Source organism: Delphinus delphis, chromosome 18 (genome assembly GCF_949987515.2).
Source record: "Delphinus delphis chromosome 18, mDelDel1.2, whole genome shotgun sequence".
Taxonomy (NCBI): Eukaryota; Metazoa; Chordata; class Mammalia; order Artiodactyla; family Delphinidae; genus Delphinus; species Delphinus delphis.
In genome coordinates this window covers 67,277,331-67,305,329 of record NC_082700.1, presented here as the reverse complement: position 1 = coordinate 67,305,329, position 27,999 = coordinate 67,277,331, and the positions used below count along the sequence as shown (strand labels likewise).

The 27,999-nt window shown below is 39.7% G+C and overlaps 2 protein-coding genes across 3 annotated transcripts in view; one reads left to right on the top strand and one right to left on the bottom strand.

Annotated features, from left to right (window-relative positions):
* UBAC2 (UBA domain containing 2) overlaps nt 1–27,999 on the bottom strand; it is a 152,632-nt gene that overhangs the window by 115,875 nt on the left and 8,758 nt on the right. For both annotated transcript variants that reach the window (XM_059995767.1, XM_059995768.1), the window contains exons 2-4: nt 13,752–13,879; nt 11,472–11,591; nt 10,498–10,607 (exon numbers count right to left, since the gene is read on the bottom strand). In XM_059995767.1, the coding sequence (XP_059851750.1) occupies nt 10,498–10,607; nt 11,472–11,591; nt 13,752–13,879 (358 nt within the window). The remainder of the gene's footprint in view (nt 1–10,497; nt 10,608–11,471; nt 11,592–13,751; nt 13,880–27,999) is intronic.
* Nucleotides 4,946–6,796, top strand: GPR18 (G protein-coupled receptor 18). Its single transcript, XM_059995473.1, has one exon. The coding sequence runs from the start codon at nt 5,337–5,339 to the stop codon at nt 6,351–6,353; it is 1,017 nt and encodes a 338-aa protein (XP_059851456.1). The 5' UTR covers nt 4,946–5,336; the 3' UTR covers nt 6,354–6,796.

The following is a 27,999-nucleotide window of genomic DNA, read 5'->3' as shown; positions in this document are numbered from 1 at the left end:
GTCCCCTGCATCAGCAGGTGGACTCTCAACCACTGCGCCACCAGGGAAGCCCCAAAAGTTTAATTCTTGATCCGTTGTTTACTTACTTGCTGCCAAATGGTTTGGGGGAAATTTTTTTTTTAACTGTAATTCTTTTCCAACATAAAATTATTGTGTGACGAGCCAGGAGCACAGACAACAATGCTAAGTGCTGCAGGGTCATGGAGAGAAGGACAGTGGGTCTTGCCTCCAGTCTGCCTTGCGACTGGCGGGTTCCCCTCACATTAGCAAGTCAAAGTGTCCCTGATGCTGACACTGGGCTCAGTAATTCGACCCTCCATTTCTTCACCTACTTTTTCAGTCACACATTCAACCAGTATTTACTAACTGACTGTTAAATACATACATATACAACACATGCAAACCCTTAAGGACCTCAATGTAGTGAAGGATAAAAGGCAAATAAACTCCCAATAATAATACAAACACAAGCCACTACAGGGGTAAGAATCCAGTGCTAAGGAACCTTACAGGGGCGAATAACCAACCAGCTTCAGGGGTCAGAGAAAACTTCCTGGGAAAGGCAGCATCCAAGCTAACACTCTTCAGATAAATAGCCGCCGCCCAAGCCAAGAGATGGGAGTGCGGTGGGAAGGAATGTCACAGCTGCTGGTGGGACAGCCTGTGAAAGGCCGGGAGTAGGAAATCCCGTAAGGCTAAGAGGGAGAGAAAGGCGGGACCCACCTTCCAGCTGTGCCCCTGGGTGCCTCTCTCTGAGAGACTGGCAAGTCAGAAAAAAGAATCTCCCTGTGTACAAGGGGATTTGTCTTAATGAGATATCTGCCTTCCCTGTGCCTGTTGATTTCAGCAGCACAGAGAACACTAATCAATACTGAATTTTAGAAGACCTGTCACAGGCTATATGAAATTAAGGCAATGAAAAGATTGGATCTGCAGATAAGCGGTTCCTATCTCCAAGTGAAATATCAAACTCCTAGCCTGCATATGAAACATAACTCCATGTATAAAAAACTGATTACTGTAATTCAGCAAGGAGCAAATCATGTCTAGTGAATAAGTCAATGTAATCACCTCACAACGGGAAGTCTTTACAGCAGCTAGGGCAGAAAGGGGAGGGCCCTGAACTTGGCACAGAAGAGGCTCGGCCTGGTTGTCTGAGTTCTGCAGCAAGTCACTGGCCCTCTCTGGGCCTCAAATCCTCATTTACACAAGAAATAGTTGCTGTGGCTGTTGCTTGTGCTTCTAAAACCCATTACTCTGGCATTAACATAATCAAAAGTACTTTAATCACCAAAGGAAAGGATTTAAACAATTTATAAGTCACAGATTTACTACGGTTTTGTCTGAGGAAAAAAAAAAAAAGGAGCATGTGCCCTCAAACTGTCTTAAATTAAAACACCAGTTAAGTTCATGTACCTTTTAAAGGCTGATAAATCACGCATAACCAAGTATAAAGATAATTAAAATTTTAGTACAAGCAAATGAAATTATGATTTTTTTTTTAAAGAAAAGAGAAAGTAAAAACTTTAATGTAACTAGGCAGGCAGGCAATGATTGGGGTTGCCCACTTCCCTTTTCGTTGGTTTCACTTCCCTTCTTAGGTTAAAATACTCCTAATATGTAAATTATTCCACTAAAGACTTCCAAAGTTCTTAACAATTTGTAGGGATGTTTTTGCAAAAGGAATTACTTCTAGACGTCCATGTGACAGAAAAGGGATATGAAGCATTGGGGACTTAATAAATAAAGCAAACCAAAGTAGGTAAAGGTATATGCAAAGCAGAAGCAAATAATTGAGGGTCCCAAAATTTCTACCATTTAGAAATGGTTTAGGGCTTCCCTGGTGGCGCAGTGGTTGAGAGTCCGCCTGCCGATGCTGGGGACATGGGTTCGTGCCCCGGTCCAGGAAGATCCCACATGCCGTGGAGTGGCTGGGCCCGTGAGCCATGGCCGCTGAGCCTGCGCGTCCGGAGCCTGTGCTCCGCAACAGGAGAGGCCACAACAGTGAGAGGCCCACACACCACAAAAAAAAAAAAAAAAAAAGAAATGGTTTAGCAGTAAAAAGTGGATATTCAATGATTTTAGGAACTTTGTAGTAAAGGGTTAACGCTGTTTGGAAGTTACCTACTAGGTGCCAGGTTAGCCCTTGGACTTCTCTGGTTTAGAGTCCTCAAAATCCTACCAGATGGGTATTATCTCTATTTTAGCACTATAGAAACTAAGCAGGAACAAAGGCTCAGAGTGCTTAAGTAACTAGACAAAGTCAGCTTTGAAACTAAGTTATACTATGAATTCTATTCAGTCAACATCAAATCTCATTCTCTTTCAACAGATGATGCAGACTTTAAGCACCAAGTAAACAAACTCAAGACATTTTCTCCTTTCTGTATGATTCTCTTAAATATATGCCATCATTTCATGGGGAGCTTATGCGAAGCATGACTTCATAAACAAATCATTTGTGAAAGAGAAAAACCACATCCAGGGCAAAGTCATAAGTTGAAAAAGCCTTATTTCAGAGAGTACTTCCTGAAAGAGACAAAGCAGCAATTACGGCTGAACAAGTACCAACTCGTATACCGAGTATTATATTTGAAACAACTTCTTAAAGCAACGGAAGAACCTAAAACAAAAGAAATACAGCATTTCTTAAATATACCATTTCTAGAAAGAGCTATTTTAACACAAGCAACTCAAAGAAATCCCTTTTACAGAACTGGGTATACCGAGAAATGTTCCTCTCAAACACAGCCTTTTGATGGACAGGAGGTAAGTAGCATTTAATTAACTTCATCACAGATTATCAGAAATAATGCTGTACTTATTTACTAAATCTCAAAATCCTTGTTTTATTTTAATAATATATTACTGAAACTATGTTGGTGAAGGACCCTCAAATGGGATATACTGTCATCTTCCTACATTATTAACATGTTGTTTCATTTATTTTCAATACTGTTTTACCTTAATAGTAAATGTTAGTTTTTTAAACTTAAAGAAAATGTTGATACAATAAATCATAAATATCTTTAGGAGTCTTTGTCACCTGGTTTCAATTACATTGTTTCACAGAATGTACTTAAAGTCTTTTAAGAAAAGACTATAGCTAATCATGGAATCTAAAGCTTTTAAAATGCTGACTTAAAAGCCAATCACTTTTCAACATTTATCCAAAAATTTATCCGTGTGTACAGAGTACAACCTGTATGGTAATGCCTTTAAAACACATGCATCACACGTATTTTAGTTAACCTTAAGCAAATGAACACAACTGTTGGCGACATAAAGTCAGCCTGAACCCAATGAGGGGAAAAAGATTTACTCAAAAATGGTTTGTAAGTAAGGAATTTATGTGACAAAATTCGGGAATAAGGATGGGTGGAGGGAGTTCTGATACAAAAGAAAAAAGGATACAAAATGTCATTTACATTACAATTTTTACTATTTAAAAATTCATGGAAAGTTAATAATGAGTTAAGTCTCTAAAATTATTTTCCTTTGTATGATAATACTAGAGAGTTAATTTTTCTATGTAGTATTTTTCTCATTTTAGAGAAATTAATATTCTAGTCAACACAATATTTGGAAATTTTAATAAATACAGGCTTTTAAATATATAGAATTCTACTCCAAAATCATATTTAACCTAAATATCTGGCAAACTCGCTAGTCAGGAAGGTAGGAAGGGAAGAAAAGAGGGAGAAGAAAACAAATTCATACCTTGTGTTTGTCCTCAGCAACTGCTCAAATTAATTTTAAATTACAGCCCATGATGCCACTACCAGATGGCTAACCTCCCCCAGTTTTCACTAAAGAGAGACTCAGGGCTGAATGAGAGAGAGACCATTCTGCAAAGTGACATTTTTGAGGGAAACTTTTCTTACACCTCCATATTTCAAGGGGGATGCCACAAGGTTCCATCTCTTTGTAGCGAGTATATTTTTAAAATCACTGTTGTTGATGTTATATCGTGGGTGATAGAAATTTCACACTGAGGGGGTCACAGTTAAACTCCCTTCCAGTAGAAATGGGCATTTGGCGGGGGTGGAAATTAGTTTCTGCAAACACATAAAGTTACTGAGTGACTTCTTACTAATAACTATTTGTCTTTGATATTCCTTTTTTAAAATTAAATTTGACAAATAATACTTACACTTCTGGATCTCGGTAGAGTGAGGGCGTGAAAGTTACTATACTAGCAATATCTTATTCTCAAGGTGTTGCTCTCCGTGCACCACTGCAGCAGTGTAATCTGCTTCTGGGGCACTGGTAAACACCATCTGGAAGACTCAGCATTAGGCACTCCCAAATGTGCATTAAAAACTAGCCCACCTATTGTTTTAAGAGTCAAGTTCTTGTGGGACTTCCCTGGCAGTCCAGGGGTTAAGACTCTGTGCTCCCAGTGCAGCGGGTAGGGGTTCGATCCCTGGTCGGGGAACTAAGACCCCTCATGCCGCAAGGTGTGGCCAAAAAAACCCCAGAGAGAGTAAAAGTTCTTGATCTGTATACCATGGCACAAGACACTGCTGTTTCTAGACCTATGATAATCTAGAGAAAACATAATACTATGAAGAAGCGTTTGCCACTTAAAAAAAACAAAATGGTTTAATGGCCAATTAAGCAAGCCTTCATTGACAAACTAGTGAGTGCTTGCTCTGGGTCACCCTGCCAAAGTTTCCTTCCTTCACTTATCCATCAATTCAGCAAATATTACTTACTGAGTATCTACTATGTACTCATCAGGCAGTGGGGATTTAGCAGTAAAAAGGAAAAGTTCCTGCTCTCAAATGAGAATTACTGTGAATATTCAGTAAGCAACCAGTTATATGGTTTTTTTTATTAGTTTTCTAATATATAATTTATATATTAAAATTATATTTAATGAGTAAAAATTCATTATTTGGACATTACTAATCTGGGTTACCAAATATTGAAACAGAATGAAGATGATAAAAGGTGGCAAACTATCAATATTTTCTAAGATTCAAACTTCAGAACGGCCTTTCCCCAATTAGTCCCAAACAAAGGATACCTACCATAGACACAACTGCTACCCAATTTCACACTACAGAGAGAAAATGAATACATTTGCCAGTGCATCATGACACACCAGACCATCTTAATACACTGATATGTTAGTACATATTAGTAATAATACCTAGGGAGTGTATTTCTTAATAAATACTAAGACACATATATTGACTCTATGACATAAAATACTGTCAAAATTAAAATCCACTGATATGCCAAGTCGAGTGTGAGAATGTTAAGCATTTATTTTTTCAATAAGAGTTTTATTCCTCCTATTCTTAACTATTTTACAGTTTCTAAGTGTCATGCCCACAACAAGCTATAAGATGACCACCCCTCACAGTCAAGCTCAACCTGGCCCTTCTATCGACCCATATCCAGATGAATACAAAACAGCAGCCCTTGTCTTCTACAGCTGTATCTTCATAACTGGCTTATTCGTTAATGTCACTGCCTTATGGGTTTTCAGTTGTACCACCAAGAAGAGAACCACTGTAACCATCTATATGATGAATGTGGCACTACTGGACTTGATATTTATAATGAGCTTACCCTTTCGAATGTTTTATTACGCAAAAGGTGAATGGCCGTTTGGAGAGTACTTCTGCCAGATTCTTGGGGCTCTCACAGTGTTTTATCCAAGTATTGCTCTATGGCTTCTTGCTTTCATTAGTGCCGACAGATACATGGCCATTGTACAGCCGAAATACACCAAGGAACTTAAAAACACATGCAAGGCCATGCTGGCGTGTGTGGGAGTCTGGATAATGACCCTGACAACCACCATCCCACTCCTACTGCTCTATGAAGACCCAGATAAAGCCTCCAACCCTGCCACCTGCCTCAAGATTTCTGACATCATCCACTTAAAAGCTATTAATGCGCTGAACTTCACTCGACTGATTTTCTTTTTCTTGATTCCTCTGTTCATCATGATTGGGTGCTACTTGGTCATTATTCATAGTCTCCTTCACGGTAAGACATCTAAGCTGAAGCCAAAAGTCAAGAAGAAGTCTATACGGATCATTATCACGCTCATGGTGCAGGTGCTCGTCTGCTTCATGCCTTTCCACATCTGCTTTGCTTTCCTGATGCTGGGAGGGGAGGAGAACAGCTACAACCCGTGGGGAGCCTTTGCCACCTTCCTCATGAACCTCAGCACCTGTCTGGATGTGATTCTCTACTACATTGTTTCAAAACAATTTCAGGCTCGAGTCATTAGTGTCATGCTATACCGCAATTATCTTCGGAGCGTGCGCAGAAAGAGCTTCCGCTCGGGTAGTTTACGGTCCCTAAGCAACATAAACAGTGAAATGTTATGAACGGTCATTGTTTGTCTTCGATCTCTTTAAATTCACTTTACTAACTTAGGGTCAGTGGATATTCTGTATGATATCATCAAGTCCCTTCTCTCCCGAAAACAAATAATAAACTTTAAGAACTCTTCCTCCTTTGTGAGATCTTATTATTGCGGCAGCATAATTAAATACACTAAAGTATTTTAATAAATTCATTATCTTTACTTTTAAAACCTGTATAAAACATTTTCATGAATTACTGGGAGAAAAGCATCCAATTCGTGTTTCATATTCAAGCCTTATCTAAATACATAGTTGACTTTTTGGATTTAATTCTATGTGCAGGTGAGTCATGATGTCAATCAGGTCAGCAGGCAAAATATTGGAGCTATTGTTTGAAATAATTTGATTGAATTATTTTCCAACTAGATGCAGCTCCCTTTGGTCTAATTTATACTCCGAATTGGTGGTCTAAATCCAGTACTTTGTATTCTAAACACCAAACTTCCATGATTCCTACACAAACAACTATGTTCAACTCATCACTGTTACTGATGCAGAGCAAAATTTGCAGAAGCAAGCACCTGAGGATGCTGTAAAGGCCATTGCCATCAGCCCCCACCTACTCTAAATTCACTTTCCTTTGGAAACAGACTATAGTCATTCAATAAACACTTACTGAGAGCCGAGTATGCACCAGACTCTACTTGACACTAGTCGGGGTGGGGGGACCTCCCTGGTGGCGCAGTGGTTAAGAATCTGCCTGCCAATGCAGGGGATACGAGCTCGAGCCCTGGTCCAGGAAGATCCCACATGCTGCAGAGCAACTAAGCCCATGCGCCACAACTACTGAGCCTGTGCTCTAGAACCCACGAGCCACAACTACTGAGCCCACATGCCACAACTACTGAAGCCCACGTGCCACAACTACTGAAGCCCGTGGGCCTAGAGACCGTGCTCCGCAACAAGAGAAGCCACCGCAATGAGAAGCCCGCGCACCACAATGAAGACCCAATGCAGCCAAAAATAAATAAAATAAATAAATTTATTTTAAAAAAGGACAATTAGTCCTGCCAAAGGGCAACAGGGTGCAGAAAGAAAACCAGCAGGTACGAGAATACAAATACATAGCATGTTAAGAAAGCTGAATGACTGATGGGGGAGTGGCTTGAAACATTGGACTGGGGTCAGATTATGAGGGCTTTGAAGGGAAAGAAACAAACAACAATATATGGGGTGGGGAGGCTGCTACTGCTAGGATGTCTGCATAGGTGACCTTACTTAGTTCCCTCCACTGCCCTGTGAATTACAGAGTATGAGCCCCAATTTACAGATGAGGGAAGTTGAGAGAAGTAACTTGCTCAAGATGACACACAAATAATAAACGGCAGAGCTGGAATCTCAGGTAAATTGGGCTATGTGATGGCAAAGCCTAAGCCATCTGTACTATTCTAGATGGCCCTGATGCCACCTTGAAGAAGCTTGATTTTTATTCTGAAGAAAATAAGGACTTAGAGGTTTTTAAAAGGAAGATTAGCATGGTCAAACTTGTATTTTAGAAAGACAGCTTCTGAAAACATTGCATGAAATACTTTGGAATTGATAGGAAGACTAGTTGGAGAGTTACTGCAAAAATCTAGGCAAGAAAAGGCTAGTTAAGACTGGGATAATGACAGAAGGAGTCAAGGAGATGCGATGAAAAGCTGACTTATATAGGACTTCGAATGAATAAAAGTCGGTGCCCTACGCCACTGATGAGAAGAGGGAAAGATTTCCAGCTTGGATGACTGAGTAGATGAAAATGCCATTAATTAAAATAAGGAGTACAGAAGGAGGAGGAGATGAGAGTGCAAAAAGAGAGGTGATCAGAGGAGGTAAGAGCTTCTGAACATGATGAATTTTCCTTGAGTCTTAGAAGTCACTAGGAAATATGACTGAAGAAAGATCAAGAAAGCAATATGGACTGGAAATAGAGAGCTGGGAAACAAACAACAGATGCTAACTGTAGTTGAAGTCATGGGGGTGGACGCGACGGCACAGAGAGAGCATCTGGAGTAAGCTTGAGAAAGGAGCTGCAAAGAGTAAAGGAGGTCAAAGAGGACCAGGAGAGAGTAGGGTGCTAGGATTCAGGTGAGCAGGTTATTTCATGAAATAACGGGATGTCAAAAGCATTTAATGTGCCACTGAAAGGTCAGATAAGACAAGTGAAAACAAGCCACTGGCTTTAGAAATTAGTTGGATACTGGTGACCTTTATAAGAGAAGTTTTAATAGTGGTGAGGTTAAAAAAGAGAGAGAGAGAATTAAATAGGAAGTGAAGAATTGCAGGAAGTGCAGGTAAACTTGGCATTGATGAGAAAGAAAAAGGTAACAAGACATTATGTGGAAAACACTGCAAATTATAAAACACATTGACTAAAAAAGTTTCCTCTCCTGAGTTTTTGAAGCTTTGCTTACCATCAAATAAAAGATATATTTACAAAATGCAAAGTTTATTGAAGTAAAGATTTAGGTTCCAAGAAGTCTATGTTTGAGAACGCGTCAAGATTCAAAAAAGCCATATTATAATGTTTCATGATTTAAAAGGAAAGAGAAATATATTCTCATTCAGGTGATGTCTGAATTAACATTCACACTGTCTTTCAAAGGGGATCCTATAACTTTTGAATTTACTCAAATTTTCAATTCTTGCTACTAGCTAAGATTTAAATAGGTAAAAGCCTTCTGGCCTTAAGAATTAGTAAAAACATTGCCACCAACTTCAAAATTGAATCAATCTTCCTTATATGTACCAGTCACGATTCCATAAAGAAAAAAGTGTCATTCATTCAAAGAAATAACTGTCATTCAACTCTATGTGCAATAGAAAATAAAAGTCATCACACAAGGGGACGATGTAAATAAGAATTAAAAGCTATGTTACTACCCATCCACTAAATTTATTCTAACACAAACATACACGATACACATAACCCTTCTACAACTCAGTAGGCCTTATAAAGAACCAAAAAGAATTGGCCTCAATGAGAAACGTTAGGGGAAAACTAATGATTTAGTAATGCTACTTCTTTTCTGAATCAACATGGAATCATTCCTAATGACTACACTATTTACCACAATAGCAGAATAGTCAACTTAAACTTCTTAGTCTAACTGCAATTACAACCCGTACAACTAAAAAACTGCATAATTATGACACAGAACTTTATGTGTCTCCATTAAAATATTATTCAGAATCATACATTATTAAGACAACTAAACATCAATACTCATGCCAATAATTCAGTAAATCCCACGAAGGACAGCTATTACCATAAATATTAACAATGTAAGTGTGAGAGCTATAAGATCACTAACCGTATTTTAAAAATAGAGATACAAAGTGAATCTAAATCAAGGTACTTGCAATAGCCTAACAGTTCTCAAAAATATATACTGAAAATTAAAATAAGGCTGAAGTTAGTACACACAAATTTTAAATATGTTACCTTTATTTTATAGTATCTCATATCTTAAAAACTGTCTCAGAAACTTAATTCAGAGATGCTTTAAAGGCATTTATATGTGCTAACAACTCTGCTCCTAAATGCCAATCATTTCATAAACTAATACATGTTTTCTCATTTTGTTTTTAAAGAAAACCAACACAATATGAAAGCACAGACACTCTATGAGTTAGGTTGCCCACTGCAGATTGGCTACAAAGTTATAACCTATATACTGATTTTCTTTTACCTTTCTTGGAAATATATAAACAATATAATTTAAGAAAAGCAACATTCTTCAGAAGCTTAACTTCAGACAAATAAATTTTGTTTCCTAATCTAATTAATTAAATTTTGTATTTTTATGTTTAATTAGTTAACAAAGTTACAAAGACAAAATTTCACTATGAAAACACAATTCTATCTTCAGGGCCAGAAGAGAAAATTCATTAAAAATTCTCTAAAATATGAGATTTGAAAGCTAAAAAAAAGAGTGAGTGTAAAACAGATTCTGTGTCAAGAACATAATGAAAATGTTAAGTATACACTGGAATTTTTACATATAAAATCAATTTTACTATATCTAAAAGTTTAAAATATTCTCTTACTGACTTTCATGTATAATAATGCTTTAAGTCAGATTTAAGTAGTTATGAATTAAGCTAATATTTGAGAGCTACTTACAATCCAGAAGGCAAATTCCTGGCTGCAGTGATACCAAAGGAATACCGCACAGCTTCAACGAGGATAAAGTCACCCACCGCCGACAAAACCCAGGAACCCAGCAGAAAGGACTAAAAATAAAACAGGAAGAACATTATAGAGAGGAGTCTTCTAAAAATAAACTAACATTTATTTATTTAGAACCAGCTCAGGTATATATATATTTTTTAAAGTTTGTTTTTTGTTTGAATAGACTTTTCAAAGTGAGGGAGTAAAACCATATTGGTCAAATGTATTAACTTCCATAATTTCTAAGTATGTTGAAGAAAAGATATTTATAGCATGACTTATTTTTACAACTAATACACAAACCATTAAGCAAAATAAGTGATTAGAATTTTATTAAAATAAAAATCCTTATTAAAATGGTTATTGCTGGGCTTCCCTGGTGGCGCAGTAGTTGGGAATCCACCTGCCAATGCAGGGGACACAGGTTCGAGCCCTGGTCCAGGAGGATCCCACATGCGCAGAGCAGCTGGGCCTGTGCGCCACAACTGCTGAGCCTGTGCTCTGGAGCCCGTGAGCCACAAGTACTGAAGCTCGCGGGATTGGAGCCCGTGCTCCGCAGCAAGAGAGGCCACCGCAATGAGAGGCCCGTGCACCGCAACGAAGAGTGGCTCCCACTCGCCGCAACTAGAGAAAGCCCGCGCGCGGCAAAAAAGACTCAGTGCAGCCAAAAAAAAAAAAGTTATTGCCCACTCACACTGATATTATTATCTGTTATCATCATTATTATTTTATTATGCTAATCGCTTAAATTTAAATTTTTTCTTTGGTTAATGTCCATGTTCCAAATCAGACAGAGGATCATGTAATAAAAAGATAATTGTTAATGAAACACCAAGCTTAACAAAATAAAACTATTTAAAAACAAGAAAACAGAAACATTTTTTTCTATCACCTAGGTAGCAAAGGGAAAATACATAAAAACTTACTGCAAATTTTCTGCTTCCATATCTTCTTTCAAATATCCTAAAATTATAAATAAGCAGACTACTGCAGAAAGTATCTTTCAAATCAAGGCAAATTATTCTTCCACAAATCAACCGCCAAATCTAGATGGGGATTTAAAAAAGAATAACAAATAGGAGTAAGACTTGTTCAGGTCTCTTCCTTGGCACATTTATTACGTTTACATTATACTGCTTATTTTTAATACTCTAAGCTCAGATTCCCCAAGGTAGAACTGAAACTCTCCATATCTCTGTAGCAGCTCTTAGAAATGCACACTAAGGGCTCCTTAAGAGGTTCTGCCAGGAGAGTGTGGCTATTTGCACTCCTAGACAGAGGGTGACTGTCCTCCATCCAGGCAGGTCCCACCTCTAGAGCACAAATGCCCACAAAGTGGTGCAGGAGAAGGGGACTGTTGCCAACTTAGCCAGGTGAACCAAATTAACCCCCCAAACAGAAAGGTACCAACTCAGGGCCACAGGGCCCTGACATTGCCTTACAGCAGTGGTTCTCAGGGCTGGCCATATGCTAGAATCCCCTGGGGATCTTTCTAAAAAAGTACACCAATGCCCAGGCCCCACCACTAGGCTCCCTGACTCAGCTGGTCTAGGGTGAGGTCTTGGCATCAAAAAAAAAAAAAAAAAAAAAACACTTTATGTAGGTGATTCTACTGTGCAGACAGGATTAAGAATCATTGTATTACAGCAACTGAAATCATACTGAAGCTCTATTATATTCCAACAGAAAGCAGCAGTATGGATAAATAACTGAATCACAGGAACTTGGCAAAGCCCACCGAAGCAATGGCATTAATGACATCCCTATGAAGAAAAGATGTCAGTGCTCAAGAATGGATTATCATGCTTAAAATGGCTAATGAAGTATTTAGCAAAGAAAAGTGGCAGGTTATAACCATAATTTGCACTAACACTCTCTGATATTGTGATTTATAGTAAGAAATATATTTTGGTCTTTGCCATTGGAATTTACAAAGTGAAGAAAGCTATAACGGTGTCTTTTGTCATGTTAATGAGGTGACTTTTGGAGGCACCTAAGAATGGGGGCTGGCTTCCAGGGGAACCAACCTTGTGATTAGAAGGTGGGAATTTTCAGTCCCGCACCCTGACCTCCGGGGAGGAAGAGGGGCTGGAGGGTGGATCAACTGCCAATGGCCAGTGTTAATCAATCCTGCCTATGTAATGAATCTCCATAAAAACCCCAAAGGACAGGGTTCTGAGAACTTCCTGGGTGATGAACATGTGAAGATCTGAGGAGAGTGGGGCTCAGAGAGAGCACGGTAGCTCCGCACCCTTTCCCCTTACCTTGCCCTATGCATCTCTTCCATCTGGATGTTCATCTATATCCTTTAATAATACACTGGTAATCCAGTACATAAAATGTTTCTCTGAGTTCTGTGGACTGTTCTAGCAAATTAATTGAGCCCAGGGAGGGGGTCGTGGGAACTCCGATTTATAGCCTTTCGGTCAGAAGTCCAAGTAACTACCTGGGCTGGTGACTGGCATCTGAAGTGCGAGCACAGTGGGCAGTCCTGTGGGACTGAGCCCTAACCCTGTGGAATCTGATGCTCTCTGGGAAGATGGCATCAGAACTGAGTTCAACTGTAGGACACCCAAGTTGGTGTCTGAGAATTGCTTATTGTTGGCGTGGGGAAATCCCTGTCAAGCTGGAAATGGTACCGGAATACCCCTTTTGCACTCCAGCTCACAGACAAGACCCAGCACCAGCATTTTTCATGTGATCAACCCATAAATCTTGAAAGCCACAGACTTCTGCTCTTCCCACCAGCAGAAACCCAAGAGAAATTTCCTACTTGGTTTAACTACCACTATAAAAGTAATTCACAGACTCTCAATCTATTAGAGCTGAGAGAGCTTAGCTCCTCTAACAGATATTCAAACTGAGGCAAGTTTTTGAAAATGTTAAGTATGCATGCTAATCATACAAAAAATAGATTTAACATTGTTTAATTCTCTTGAAATTAAAAATTGCATTCCCATGAGTAAAAACTGAAGCTGAAAAGAGATGTGTAAAAGGAAATACTGCAACTCCTTCATTATAATCTGCTTTGCTGAAATTATCAATAAATACAACTAGAGAAGTTACTTGTTAGTGGAATATTAATAATAAATAATATTTCTTACAAATTTAGAGGCTTTGAGAGACTAAGAATGGCAGGAAGAAAGGTAAATCAAAGAAGAAGGCCTGCCTTCTCCCCTCCCAGAGGCCAGTGGAGCGGAGCTCACCTGGAAGTCGTCCTTGACTGCCTGAAGGTCGTACACAAAGAACCTCTGGCAGTGTGGAAGGAGGAGGGCCAGCAGGAGGGACAGGGCACTGGGGACCAGTAAAAGACCCTTGGACACAGGTGCTTTGTCTGGAGGGAAAAACAAAACTGCTTTCAGAATGACTGTCCCTAAGATTTTAAAAACCACACGACTGAAAAGCAAGAGAATTCACTTCTTTTGAATTAGAATGAAGACAAAGTTCACACACTCTGGAATTTAATTCCTATTAACATATATTTTCAAAGCATCTTCCTGCAGAGGTAAGTGATCAAAGGGCACTGGAAAACAAGCGAAATCGGCTGATGCAGGCTCCACTATCATCTGGCTCTTAGACGAGACCAAACCAAGTTTACTTCCATGGAATACCTTTTCAGAAAACGGTCACCAAAGTATAGAGAAATAGACAGGGGAGTATGTTTTCTATCAAACTGATCAGTTAGCTCCTGAGCATGACTGGGATTCACGTACATAAACATTTACTTTAAGAAATTTAAGAAGCGGTTAAAAGTGCTAACATTGCTGCCTGCAGTGGTCTGCTGAGATTTTCCACCACGGGCACCCTGGAGCCTTGTCTAAATCTCACGCAGAGGAAGAGCAACGAACCATGGCAGCTATGGTAGCCCTCTGCAGTGGGCTAGGAAGGGGAACGTTAACGCACTTCGTAACGGCTGCTGTCTGCCTCACAGATTCTGGGGCTCATGCAGTGCTGTGGAGAAGTTGTTCACAATATAAACAGGCAACCAGCAATGAGGACCTGCCTGTTCCAATGGAAAATCCTTATAAGGAGCCTCTGAAAAAATCTATCTTGTGTGGAAAACGTGTAGATTATAAGAATGTACAGCTTTTATCCCAGTTTATTTCTCCATTTACTAGATGCATTTATGGAAGGCACATAGCAGGTCTTTGTGGGAAGAAACAAAAAGAAATCACAAAAGCAATTAAGAGAGCTCAAATAATGGGGTTTATGCCGGTTACATGCAAGGATCCTGCATATCTCAAAGACCCTAAAGTTTGTAACATCAAATACAGGGAGTAAATTCTATAAAGTTATCATCAATAAATTTATTTTACAGTTGTGTGGTGGTAATACTGGCTCAGACTGTAAGATTTAATAACCTTTGAGTAGAGAAGTGATAGGCTAAATCTTATCAAACTATAAAGTATTATGTTTTTAATTCTTAATAATTTGAAATTATATGAGGAAAAAGTGTTTCAAGAGTGACGTTTCCTCTCCATATCAGAATGTTCATTAAGTAAATCAGATTATTTAAAATGTTAATACTTGTTACATTTTCCATACATATGAATTTAAAAAAGGTACTATGGGATTTTCACTTAAAAAAAAAAAAATCTCACGCAGACTTCAAACAACAGCTCAGTTCCCACTTCCTTACATCAGTCTCTCCCATTTTAGCCTGAGGGGCTCTTCCCCCAACCTGCATCCCCGTTTCCAGGTACTAGTTGAGGAGTCAGGGTCTGGAACCTGTTTTGCCTTCCCGACTACATTAAAGATTCCCGAGGGAGGCCACCTGCCTTCTCTTCTCTATGTTGGCCATAAAGCCTAGCACAGCTCCTTGAGGGAATGAAATGTCCAGATCATCAACAGGCAAGACCACAGGAAAGCGCAACGGACACTTTCAGACAGAGACATTCTCAGATTGTGTGAGGTGCACTTCAATGGGGAGTGAATCTACTAGTTATGGTTGGTAGTGTGGTAACTGCACTTGTTTGCATATATAAAAATAGCCCAACTACTTCCTCTCTGGTACGGTCTTACAAACAGCTAAACTGGAACCATCGGTAAAGTGGCTGCATACTATTTTCATGACCAAGATGCAATCGAGGCTCCAGGGAATCTAAGAGCTAACGGAGCTCCCCGCCCCCCAGAAAGTGGAGTCCCCTCCACCTAGTACCCCAAACGTACCGGAAAGCACCGTGGTTGTGAGCCTGACCAACCTAAGTCCTAACGCAAGCAATTTCAGCCTGTTTTCCTCACCTGTAAAATGAAGATAAGAGACACTACCTCAAGAGTAGTGAGAAGTAAATAAAGAATGAATATAAGGGGCTTCCCTGGTGGCGCAGTGGTTGGGAGTCCGCCTGCCGATGCAGGGGACGCGGGTTTGTGCCCCGGTCCGGGAGGATACCGCGTGCCGCGGAGCGGCTGGGCCTGTGGGCCGTGGCCGCTGAGCCTGCGCGTCCGGAGCCTGTGCTCCGCGGCGGGAGAGACCACAACAGTGAGAGGCCCGCGTACCACAAAAAAAAAAAAAAAAAAAAAAGAATGAATATAGGGAAAACTGCTCCAACCACCGCAGTCACAATCCCAGGAGACTGGGCCTCCTTGGTGAAAGGCAAGCTCCTCCCTTATTATTCCGACAGGACTGAAGACGGAGCAGAGGTGACAGAGGTGCACCTTGAAGGTTTCCTCCTTCAACTTGGACTTCACCGATCCTTGTGAAATGGGTCCCATTATTTATTCATTCCTGCCTCTTCCTTGCTGCCTGCATGATTCCACTGTAGGTTCATGGTCTCAAATCTCAAACTGACACTCTCCACTGACCAGTAATGCTACTGCTCTTCTCTAGTAAGTGTGCTCTCTCCTCAAACCTTCCTGCTCCACACTCCCAATGGCTTACATGTCGCCATATGAACAAATGAATGGTTTGCTTTGGTGTTCTCACTCATATCTCTACAATTAATAAGCACCTACTGCTGCAGACCATGCATTATCCTAGGTCCTGGGGTATAGCAGCAAATGATGGACAAAGTCCCTCCCCTTGTGGTACCTACAGTCTAGACAGCAGAGAAAAGAAAATACACAAAGCAAGGTAAATATCATGTCAGATACAAATAAATGCTATAGAAAAATTAAGCGGTAAAGAGCGAGGCTGTGTTACCCACCATGGATTTCCTGCTCTCTTTTCAGATAAAAGATAGGACTGCTACCCACCCACACCTGCCCCTAACTGAAGTGGCATATGGCAATGTGACTTGCTTTGGCCAAGTCAACATAATAGATGTTACTTCCAGGCAAATACTGGAGAGCCAGTGAATGGCCTTTCCCTTGGCCAATGATCAAGATGGTGGCCATGCTACGAGCCGGATGCCAGAGTTCAAGACAACACGGGACAGGCCCTGCCAGGCGACTCACAATGGAGGGACGCCTGCAGTAAGAAACAAACCTTGTCGTTTCAGGTCCCTGACATTTGAGAGCCGTTTGCTACTGCAGTATAACTAACCTATCCTGGTTTAGGGGAAAACATAGTGCTAGTAGGGAAAGAAGGGTGCTCTTTTTTATAGCATGATTAGAAGGCCCTCTGACAAGGTGAAATTTGAGCAGACATCTGAGGATGTGGGCCTTGCAGATATCTGGGGAGCAGTATTCTTGGCAGGGAAAAGAGCAAGTCCAAGTGCTGTGAGACAGAAACACACTCAATACGATCAAGAAACAGTAAGGCTGCCAAGGCAGCTAACAGCAGAATAAGCAAAAAGCAGAGAGGCAGGATATAAGGCCAAAGAAGTCGAGGAGCAAACAGTGTAGAACCCTATAGACCATAAGGACTTAACCTTTCCTTGGAGAGTGACAGGATGCTCTTGGGATGTTTAGGAAAGGAGTAACATGATCAGACATGTTTTCAAAGGATTGCTTTGGTTGCTAAATTGAGAAGAGATTACAGCAAGGCAAGCATAGAAGAAAGGAGACCAGTTAGGAGGCTATCATAATAATCCGGACAAAAGATGATGATGGCCTGGACCAGAGTGGTTTGGGTGGGGGTAGTGAGAGTGGTCAGAACTGGAGTATGTTTGGAAGGTACAGCAGCAGGATTTGCTGGCTAACTGGGTATAATGTATGGGCAAATGGAGAAATCAAAGATGACCCAAAGTTTTTGTGGCGAGCCAGTAGAACTGTTGCCAGTTCCTAAGATGGAAAATTCTGTCACCCTCGCCCTTACCATGCCTACAAGATCTGGGCCCACCTTGCAAACTGTTCCCTAACCCCCATCTCCACCCACCACCTCCTAGGGCTCTACCCTTTATACCAATGCTGCTCAAAGTAACTAGTCCACAAGCTGTTACCAGTCCAGAGTGAGAACAGAACGTGAACCAACACACTATGTCCTGCAGGGAGGAAGTCCTGCTATGAAAAAAATATCACCTGTACTGAACACGTGCTCTGCTCAAATGTCACCTTATTTGTGGATACCCCATGTAATTCTCTATCCCCTTTGTTCTGGTTTATTTTTTCACAGCACTTATCAACAATTGACTTATTAATAGTGATTCACCAAATCTATGATTCAAACTGACTGTAAGATATACCATTATTTTAGGTGTTACTAAAAAAGAAACACTGTCAAATAATTCTAAGATGGCATCAACTGTAAAGTACAACCCAATATTAGAAACACTAAAATGTGAAAAAATGCAATTTGGAATCAAGAAATACATTTCTCTGTGTATTGTCCATCTCCCCATCCTCAGTCCCCACTAGAATATAAGCCTCTTGAAGGCAACAATTTTGTCTGCCTGTGTTCACTGCTGCAGTATCCCTCATGCCTATAACAGGATCAGGTCCATAAAGGCAGTCAACAAGTGTTTATCTAATGAAAGGTGACTGATATATAAGAGTTGCTCAATAAATACCCAAGCATCCATTGATGGATAAGTGGATAAACAAAATGTGGTATATCCATACAGCAGAATACAATGAATTATATTCAGTCTTTAAAAGGAAGGAAGTTCTCACATGCCACATCATGGATAAACTTTTTGGACATTATGCTGAAGGGAATAAGCCAGACACAAAACAATAAATACTGTATGATTCCATTTCTATGAGGTACCTAAGGAGTCAAATTCAGAGACAGGAAATAGAAAGGTGGTTTTGAGGGGCTGGGGGGAGAGAAGAATAGGGAGCTGTTTAGTGGGTATAGAGTTTCAGTTTTGCAAGATGAAGAGTTCTAGCCACAAATGCACAACAACGTGAATGTGCTTAATGCCATGGAACCATACACTTAAAAATGGTTAAGATGGCAAATTTATGTTATGTGTATTTTACACAATTAAAGACTAAAAATAAATAAAATATTTACTGAATTAATAATGGATACTATTTATACAATCATTTTAATTCTGTCTAGGACTAAACCCCTAAAAATACAGACCTGATTACTTAACTCAGATAACACTACCATTAAGTCCTCCTCTTAAGATGAGCAAAAATCAGATCCCAGAAACCTATGAGGAAAGTAACAGATAATATACAATGGTCCAAGAAGTCCCACATCACAGGACAAGTATACAGTATTACTATGGACAGCAGAGTTTACCGATTAACTCAAGATCTGTACATTTTGCCATATGAAGTTTACTGCAAAACAAACAAAAAAAGAACTTTAAATTATTATTAAATTCTAGTTAGCAACATGTATGCTTAAGTGTTTAGAGATAAAGTGACTACAACTTACTTTGAAATCCACCAAAAAATAAGGCAAATTGATGAAACAGAGAATGGATATTTAATAAAGCAAATATGTAAAATGTTAATTGCAGAATCTAGGTGGTAAGTATATGGTGTTCATTTTACCATTCTTCAACTGTGGAGGTGGGCAAATAGTGAATCACAGAATATGAGAGCTGAGATAAGACTTCAAAATACATGAAGCAAAAACTTATAGAAACAGGTAAATCCACAAATATAGTAGGAATCTTCACCACTCCTCTCTCAGTAATCAATAACACAAGTAGACAGAAAATCAGTGTCATGGACTGAAATGTCCCTCGCCCTCCTCCAGATTCATATGTTGAAGCCCTAACCCCCAATTCGACTATATTTGGAGATAGGGTCTTTAAAGAGGTAGTTTAAGGTTAAATGAGGTCACAAAGGTGGGGCCCTAATCCAATCTGTTCTTATTGGAGAAGGAAGTGGCACCAGGGATGCACACAAACAGAGGAAAGACCACGTGAACACACAGGGAGAAGACATCTACAAGCCAAGAAGAAAGGCCTCAGGAAAAACCAAACTTGCCAATGCTTGGATCTTGTACTTCCAGTCTCCTGACTTGTAAGTAGATAAACTTCTGTTGTTTAAGCCAGCCACCCATGCTGTAATACGTTGTCATATCAATCAGTAAGAATATAGAAGACTTGAAAAACAATATCAATTTGACCTGATTGACATTTATAGTATACTCCACCCAACAAAAAAAATTACACATTTTTTTTCAAATGGATAAGGAACATTCCCCAAGACAGACCATATTCTGGGCCATAAAACACACCTCTATAAATTTAAAGAAATTAAAATCATACAAAGTACGTTCCCTGATTACAACAAAATTAAACTAGAAATCAACAACAGAAAGATGGATGGAAAATCCTCCAAATACAGCTGACCCTTGAACAACACAGGTCTGAATGTCAAGGGTCCACTTATATGATTTTTTTTCAATAAGTACATACCACAGCACTACACAATCCATGGCTGGTTGAATCCACGGATGCGGAACCATGGATATGAAGGGCCAACTACAGAGTTATACTCGGATTTTCGACTGCATGGGGGTCAGCACTCCAAACACCCACACTGTTCAAGGGTCAACTCTACTTGAAAATTAAACAACATACTTCTAAATAATACCTGGGTCAAAGATGGAGTCACAAGGGAAATTAGAATATATGTTAAATAGAATAAAAAGTAGTACAACCAAGCAAAATTTGTGACCTGCAAATAAGGCAATGCTTAGAAGGAAATTTATAGCATTAAATGCTTATACAGGAAGAGAAAAGGTCTCAAATAACAATAAAGAGTACAAGCTTTAAAACACTAGAAAAAGACGAGCAAACTAAACCCTAAGCAAGCATACGGAAAGACAGAATTATGAGCAGAAATCAATGGAATTGAAAACCAAAATATAATAGAGAAAAATCAATGAAACTAAAAACTAACTCTTTGAGAAGATCAATAAAATTGATATACCTCTAGCAGGACTGATCAGGAAAGAAAGAGAAGACACAATTACCAGTATCAAGAATAAAGGAGGGGGGCTTCCCTAGTGGCGCAGTGGTTGAGAGTCCGCCTGCCGATGCAGGGGACATGGGTTCGTACCCCGGTCCGGGAGGTTCTCATGGCCGCTGAGCCTGCGCGTCCGGAGCCTGTGCTCCACAACGGGAGAGGCCACAGCAGTAAGAGGCCCGCGTACCGCAAAAAAAAAAAAAAAGAATAAAGGAGAGGACATCACTACAGATGCCATAGACATTAATAGGCTAGTAAGGGGTTGTACAACATTGTGAAATGCACTTAATGCCACTGGACTGTACACTTAAAAATGGTCAGAATGGTAAATTTTATGTATGTACTTTTATCATAAATAAAATAATTTTTAAAGGATAATAAGGGAGTATCAGAAACAACATTTTAGCCACAAATTTGACAACCTGGATGAAACAGGCAAATTCCTTGAAAGATGCAATCTACTTATCAAAGTCAAAAAGAAATTTGAACAGTCCTATAGAAATGAAGAAACTGAATTCATAGTTAAAAGTCTTCCAACAAAGAAAACTCTAGGCCTGATGGCTTCACTGAAGAATTGTACCAAACACTTAAAGGAAAAAGAATACCAATCCTACATAAACTCTTCCACCACGTAGAAAGGAGAGAACACTTTGCAATTCATCTTATGAAGCCAACATTACACTGATTCCAAAAACAAAGATGTTAAAAGAAAACAAGAGACCAATATCTCAGACCAATTTGCTAATATTTTGTTGCAATATTCTCAACACAATATTAGCAAATTGAATCCAGCTATACATAAACAGGATAATACATCACAACCAAGTGAAGTTTATACCAGGAATGCAAAGCAAATCAATCAATGTAACTCACTACATTGGTAAAGAAAAATGTACTGCACAACTCTATTCACATCCTGTACAATTATGTGCTTATTCTATGAAGCCAATTTTTGTCCATTCATGAGACAAAACTGGTCACCTACTGCTGTGTAGTTAATGACAGGTTATCCCTTTGATCTAACCTTACTCCTAATACTACCCAACGTTTATTGAGCACTTGGCAAGTGCAAAGTCCCATTCACAGCACCTCTGCTCAAGATGTTCTCCCCACATCCAGCCTGTCCTCACCACTCGGTCCTCATTTCAGACAGCATCTCACAGTAGCATTCCCTCATGACTTTTTATTTATTGCAGAGCACTTTTCACTATTTGAAATTTGTCTTTGTTTCCTTCCGTGTCTGTCTCCCTCATCAGAATGTAAACTCAATGAAGACAGGGTCTTCCTTGTCTTGCTCACTACTACATATTTCTATACCCAGGACAGTATCGGGCATATAGTAGTGTTTTAGTAAGTATCTGGTGAAGGAAAGGATTATATGAGGTAGACATGACCCTCTCCAAATTTATAATATGAGAAAACTGCGACTCAAAGAGTGAGTTACCTGTCCGTGATCACAAATGACTCAGCCTGGGTTCCACTTAAAATAAAAGGCAAGACAAAGACTAGCCGGCAGGTAGTTTATTTTGGAATGTGGTTCCAGGGAGCAGGAGTGAGGGACACTGGGAATGAAACACAGAGAGAGTCAATACAAGGATTCATTACGAAGCTGGCCACCTCTATGAGTTACAGATGTTTCTGTCAAGTGCTGAGTCCCACAGGATTTTCTAAGAAGCCTTGTGAATGTATCTCAGAACCATCACCCAGGGAAGAAACAGGAAAGCATTTTTATCCATCATCCCTCAAACGTCTAGAGTGGCCACAGAAAAGAAGCCCCAAGGGAAAAACAGAGAAATAAGCTTTACCAAATCAGACCAGGTTACACCAAACAAGAGTATAGAAATACATGAAATAAGAGGTGAGGCTGAGGACACAGGAATGCTGTTCAAGAAGAGGTGTCTGATCAATGGCCAGGGAGTGGAAGAACAAACCCTGACAATCTGACTACAAATAAAACTGCTCCCTATGCTGCGCGGCCACGGAGCTCCATGGTCCAAAGGGACTGTCACCTGCATGGTGGATTTTAATTGAAAGACATACATAGTCACAAACAGCAATAACAGAAATCCAAGTGGTACCCTCTGTAACAGAAGTAAATGCACTTGTGAATGGAGATATAAAAAGACGGCAGTCTGGGAGGGTACAACACAGAGTGGTGGGTACTTATTAAATGTTAAACTGATCAAAAGTTTAAAAAATATATATAAACCCTCTGATCCAAAAAAAAAATCTACATCTAGGAATTTAGCCCAAAGTAATTACCACAGATATACACAAAGATTTTTGCTACAAAGACGCTCATCACAGCATTGTTTATGATAGTGAAAAAACTAGAAACATCAATGTCCAAAAGGAAAATAGATAAATTATGTTCTATCCATAAAATGGAATAATACTCAATTTTAAGAACTAGGTTGTAGAAAAATATTTCGTGCTTTGGAAAGATGTTCCTAAATAGTAAGTGCAATATTTCCAGTAGCATTATTATATATTGAATAATGCTCTTAAAAAAATAGTTCATAAATACATGGGGTTTTTAAAAGCACCTATCAAAATATTAACAGTGGCAATCTCTGAATGATCTGTTCACGGGAGGTTTTAAATTTTTATGAAAATATTTTAAGACTTAGAAAAAATAATTTTTGTTTAACTAGTTATTAACTCAGTTAAAAGTTTCATTAAATCCTTACGCAGTGAGATAAGGCAAATCGCTAGCAATCTGCTGGCCCCCCATGTGAGTGGAGCCAGGAAGTGGTTCATACATGAGGAACCCAAGCAGTGATCAAATGGAAGGTTAAAAAATGTCACTTCTTTACAATGGGTCCTTCCACTTTTGAAAATAGGGATGTAACAAATTTTGAGAATGACAAACAATGCATTAATATAAAAATAAAAATGCAAAACATCTACGGTAAAGACAACATAAAACACCAAAGTTTAAGGTGTTTCCTTTTGGGTCATTCACCTCTTTGGTATGACCGCAGTACGAAGCCATCTCTCTGTGGCAAAGAATAGCAATCAGGCTATGGTGACTGCGTATTATCCTAAAATAATTATTACAGTATATGTGGATTACTTCATGCCAAGCACTGTGCTAAAAAAAGCGCTTTCTGTGTAATACCATCTCAGTGAATGCTTATAGTAAACCTGAGGCAATACTTAGTTATCTGAATGTTCTAGGTGAAAAATAGGCTAAGAAAGGTTAAATAATTGGTTCAAAGTCACAACTAGTTAGGCTGAGATCTGGACCAGTTCTGCCTGACTCCAAAGAAAAAGTTTTTGTAATATATAACAAGGAAATCTGGTATCTTTATATCATGGTCCATGGTCCAAAGGGATTTTCACTCTTACTATTTTTAGTACTTCACTTGTATCTTTTTGGTTGCTCAAAAAGTTAAACATAGAATTACCACATGACCCAACAACTCAACTCCTAGTTATATACCCAAGAGGACTGAAAACAGATATTCAAACAAAAACCTGAATATTCATCGCAGCATTATCCTAAGAGCCAAAAAGTGGAAACAACCCAAATGTCTATCAACAGATGAATAGACAAAATGTCGTATATCCAGACAACGAACTATTAGTCATAAAAGGACACATGCTAGTAACACACGCTACAATATGGAAGAACCTTGCAAACATTATACTAAGCAAAAGAAGCCAGACTCAAAAGCCACATATTATGACTCCATATACATGAAATGTCCAGAATTTAAAAATCCAGAGACACAAAGCAGATTGGTGGTTGTCAGGGGCAGGGAAGGGGAGGGAATGGTGAGGGACTGCTTAATGGGAACTGCGCTTCTTTTTGGGGTTGATAAGAATGGTCTGCAATTAGAGAGTGGTTGGTGATGACTGCACAACAATGTGAATGTGCTGTTAAGTCAATAATTGTACACTTTTAAATGGTTACAACAGTGAATTTTATGTTATGTGAATTCTACCTGAATAAAAATATGCATCTTTTAGGTACTAAAGATACTAACCACAGGTCTTGGCAAAGCTTAGCCATGTGGGCTGTTACAGAAGCATCGTAGCTGAGGAGAGATGCAGGGGGTGGGGATGGGGGGAAGGAAAAGGCAGTAACCCAGCAACTCTGCCCATCCCCACAAGTCACCGTGTCAAAGTATACTCATCAAAAACCCCGGTGTGGTTCACACCCCTGGAGGAGGGGCTGCCATACCCTACCAGATCGTTTTCCTATTTCTGACTACTCAACTATTTGGTAAACTTCTCAGGGGTTCCACAAGAATGGGGTGATCTGGTGTTTTATGAAGTCACTTCCTTAAACCTTTTCATCAAAAAGGGGCTAAACCAACGTGTGTAAGTCCACGAAAATGCAGAAACCTGTGCACTACGAGGGACACCTTCTGCATCCACCTTGCTTTACTCTTTGGGCCTATGAGCTTCCTGGAAGGAAACCTGATGAAACACACCCTCAGTGACCAAGTGCGTTCTGGTGACCGTCTCCACAAAGACATTCATAAAATTGCCCGAGAATCAAAAGGTCCCAAGTTTATTTTTGTGACAGTCAATTACCTACGATGCTCAGAAGTAAAACACTGTAAGCCATCCATGAACCCGCTGCTGTTCCTAACACACTGGGGAGAATGTGAAGGCCCTGGGCATCTGCTACACTGACCACTCCTCACCCAACAGGTGGCCCGGGGGCCTGGCTTGGGAGGGCAGCCCGTGAACACTTGTCACTGGACCAACGCTTGTAAAACTCATCAGGAAAATGAACAGGAGAAAAGGCTAGGAAGTTTCCAGAAAAGAACTCCGAAAAAAGGCAAGAAAGAGGAAGATTTGCCCTCTAGAGACAAGAATGTATTCTATATCTAAAATATTCAATAGTATGAATTAGGGGGAAAAAAAGAACGAGCAATAAAACTGAAAAAGGAAGTTCTAAAACAGAGCCGAACACAAAGGATCGTGACGCCAGAGAAAAGTGTGTCAGATCTGCACGTCAGCAACAGTGGCAACAGGCTCCCGCACTTTAATTTTAGTCCTGCCACTACGCTGGACACTACTTGGGTTTAGCCTTCTTAGGGAGATTTTATACAAACATAAAGCCTTTCCTTAAGTGTAAAAAAAAAAAAAGGCAGTCATTGTTAGAAGTGCTAATTAGACAAGGAATACAATAAAATGAAATAATTTTAAAAGCCAAAAGAAGAAAATTATAAATGTTACACATAAATAATGATAAATTATTCAACGGTAGGAACAGCTCTGAAAAAGTGAATCAGAAAGCTTGTCAAGACAAGCTTGTTCTAGACCCATGTGATAAACTGTAAGAGAAAAGAAAAAAAAATTTTTAAGAGAAAATGTGTGGTTATTGGCAAAAAAAAAAAAAAAAAAAAAAGATCTGTTGTAAGTTCAAGTACCTAAGGAGGCCAGGCAGGTAGCAGTGAAACAGGGGAGGTAGGTGGCAAAAGGCACGTACCAGTGGATTTTTGTCACACAACAGTTCAGCCCTGGTGTGGCAGATCATCATCTCAAGAACTAAGAGGAATCTGGATTTCTGTCTCAAAGACACCAATTTTAAAATGTTGGAAGGTGACTCTCCTCCCACCCCCCTACCCTCGCCACCAACACACAGCTCAAACAAAACACATCTGTGTGGCCTGCCAGTGTTCAACGTCTGGCCTAGAGAATCATCACTGAGGTGAATGCCTATCAGAGCAATGCTAATTTAAGAGAGGCTGAGTCGTAAAGACCAAGGCTGGTGAAGGTGCTGCCCTAATGGTAACAGCTCCAGAACAAACCAAGGATGGTTCTATATGTTCAAGGACCCTATGAATCTTCGAATCAACCAAAGTAGACTGACAAGTAAGGATACCGCACCTATAAAGACATACACTTGAACATCTGAGAAGGTAAGCAGGAGAGGGAGTTACCTGTCAGCAGATGTTTAATGTAGACTAAACGGGTCTATTGGGGGGAAAGACGTAAACAAAACATACATCTGCAAGATGGAGAAACCCAAGTCTGATTTTAGAGTTTGATGATACAAGGAACCTCTTCCACTCCTGTCTGGTGGAAAAGCCTACTAAAATAGAGAACCAAGCTTAAATCCTTTTAAGTTTGGACCTGTACACGGCCTTTAGCACCTAATCCATTTGTGAGTAGAGATGCTACTAACATCTTTAACCACTGATGCTGAGACTGGCTGGTTGGGGGGACAAAAAATCCCCACTTAAACATTATAAACACTAAAATTAATGCTAAACGGATTCAAGAATCAAATAAAAGCAATGAAACCAAAAAGACAGCTCAACAAAATTTCAGTTCAAGATGACAGGCTCCTACACCTGTCCACTCTTCCCCCCTCCCAAAGTCATACTGAAATAAAAGGACCTTCAAAACACCAGAGAAATGCCTCCTTCCAAATAGTCCAGGGAACTAATGAATAAATACCAAGACCTGGAGAGGAGGATGAGCAAACAGAATTACCCAACAGAATAATTTACAGTATTTCTCAAACTTCAGTCAGTCCCATTACAGAGCCACAATTTTTGTTATATCCCAGTGTTACCTATCCTATTGTTTAATATTTTTCTTTAAATCATCTTACTATGTTTTAGTTAAATAAACGTATTTTAAAGGAAACTTTATATCACTATAATAAGTGCAAAACGAGTGTCACTTTGTCATCAGTAGGTGGTAACTATAAAAATAAACACAGTTTACTAAATTCTAACTAATATTGTTGCTGCAGAAAGATCTGGGCTTGCCTCCTGTTCTCTACGTTACCAGAGGAAACTAGCTGCTATTAGAGATGTATTTCAGACTAGCAGCTAACTGAGACTTTCTCTTTGTTACAATCAAGAGGAAAAAGAACTGAAAAGGGAATTATTATCTTAAGTTTCTTTCAATGGCCCTTAGTGTTGAGCCCACATCCTGTTTAAACCATCCCCAGTATAAATGGCGCACGTGCCTGCTGTGGCAGCTGGGCCAGGCCCTTCCACAAAACCCCGCCACCAGACACACTCCTTTGCATTTCCTCATACACAACCATTCATCTGACCACCCCAGCTGAAGAAAAGGCTTTGCCCCCAAAATAAAATCCGAGAAATGCACAAAAAAAGTGGCGATCTACTTAGGGAGGACATTGTAAGGGTCTGAGGGCTGAGAAAGACTAGAAGAGAGCTCGGGCATCTTCAGACGCCCGCAACAGATGCTAGCCTGGGT

Coding starts and splice junctions, on each gene's coding strand:
- GPR18 (XM_059995473.1), top strand. CDS start 5,337: ATGCCCACAACAAGCTATAAGATGACCACCCCTCACAGTCAAGCTCAA.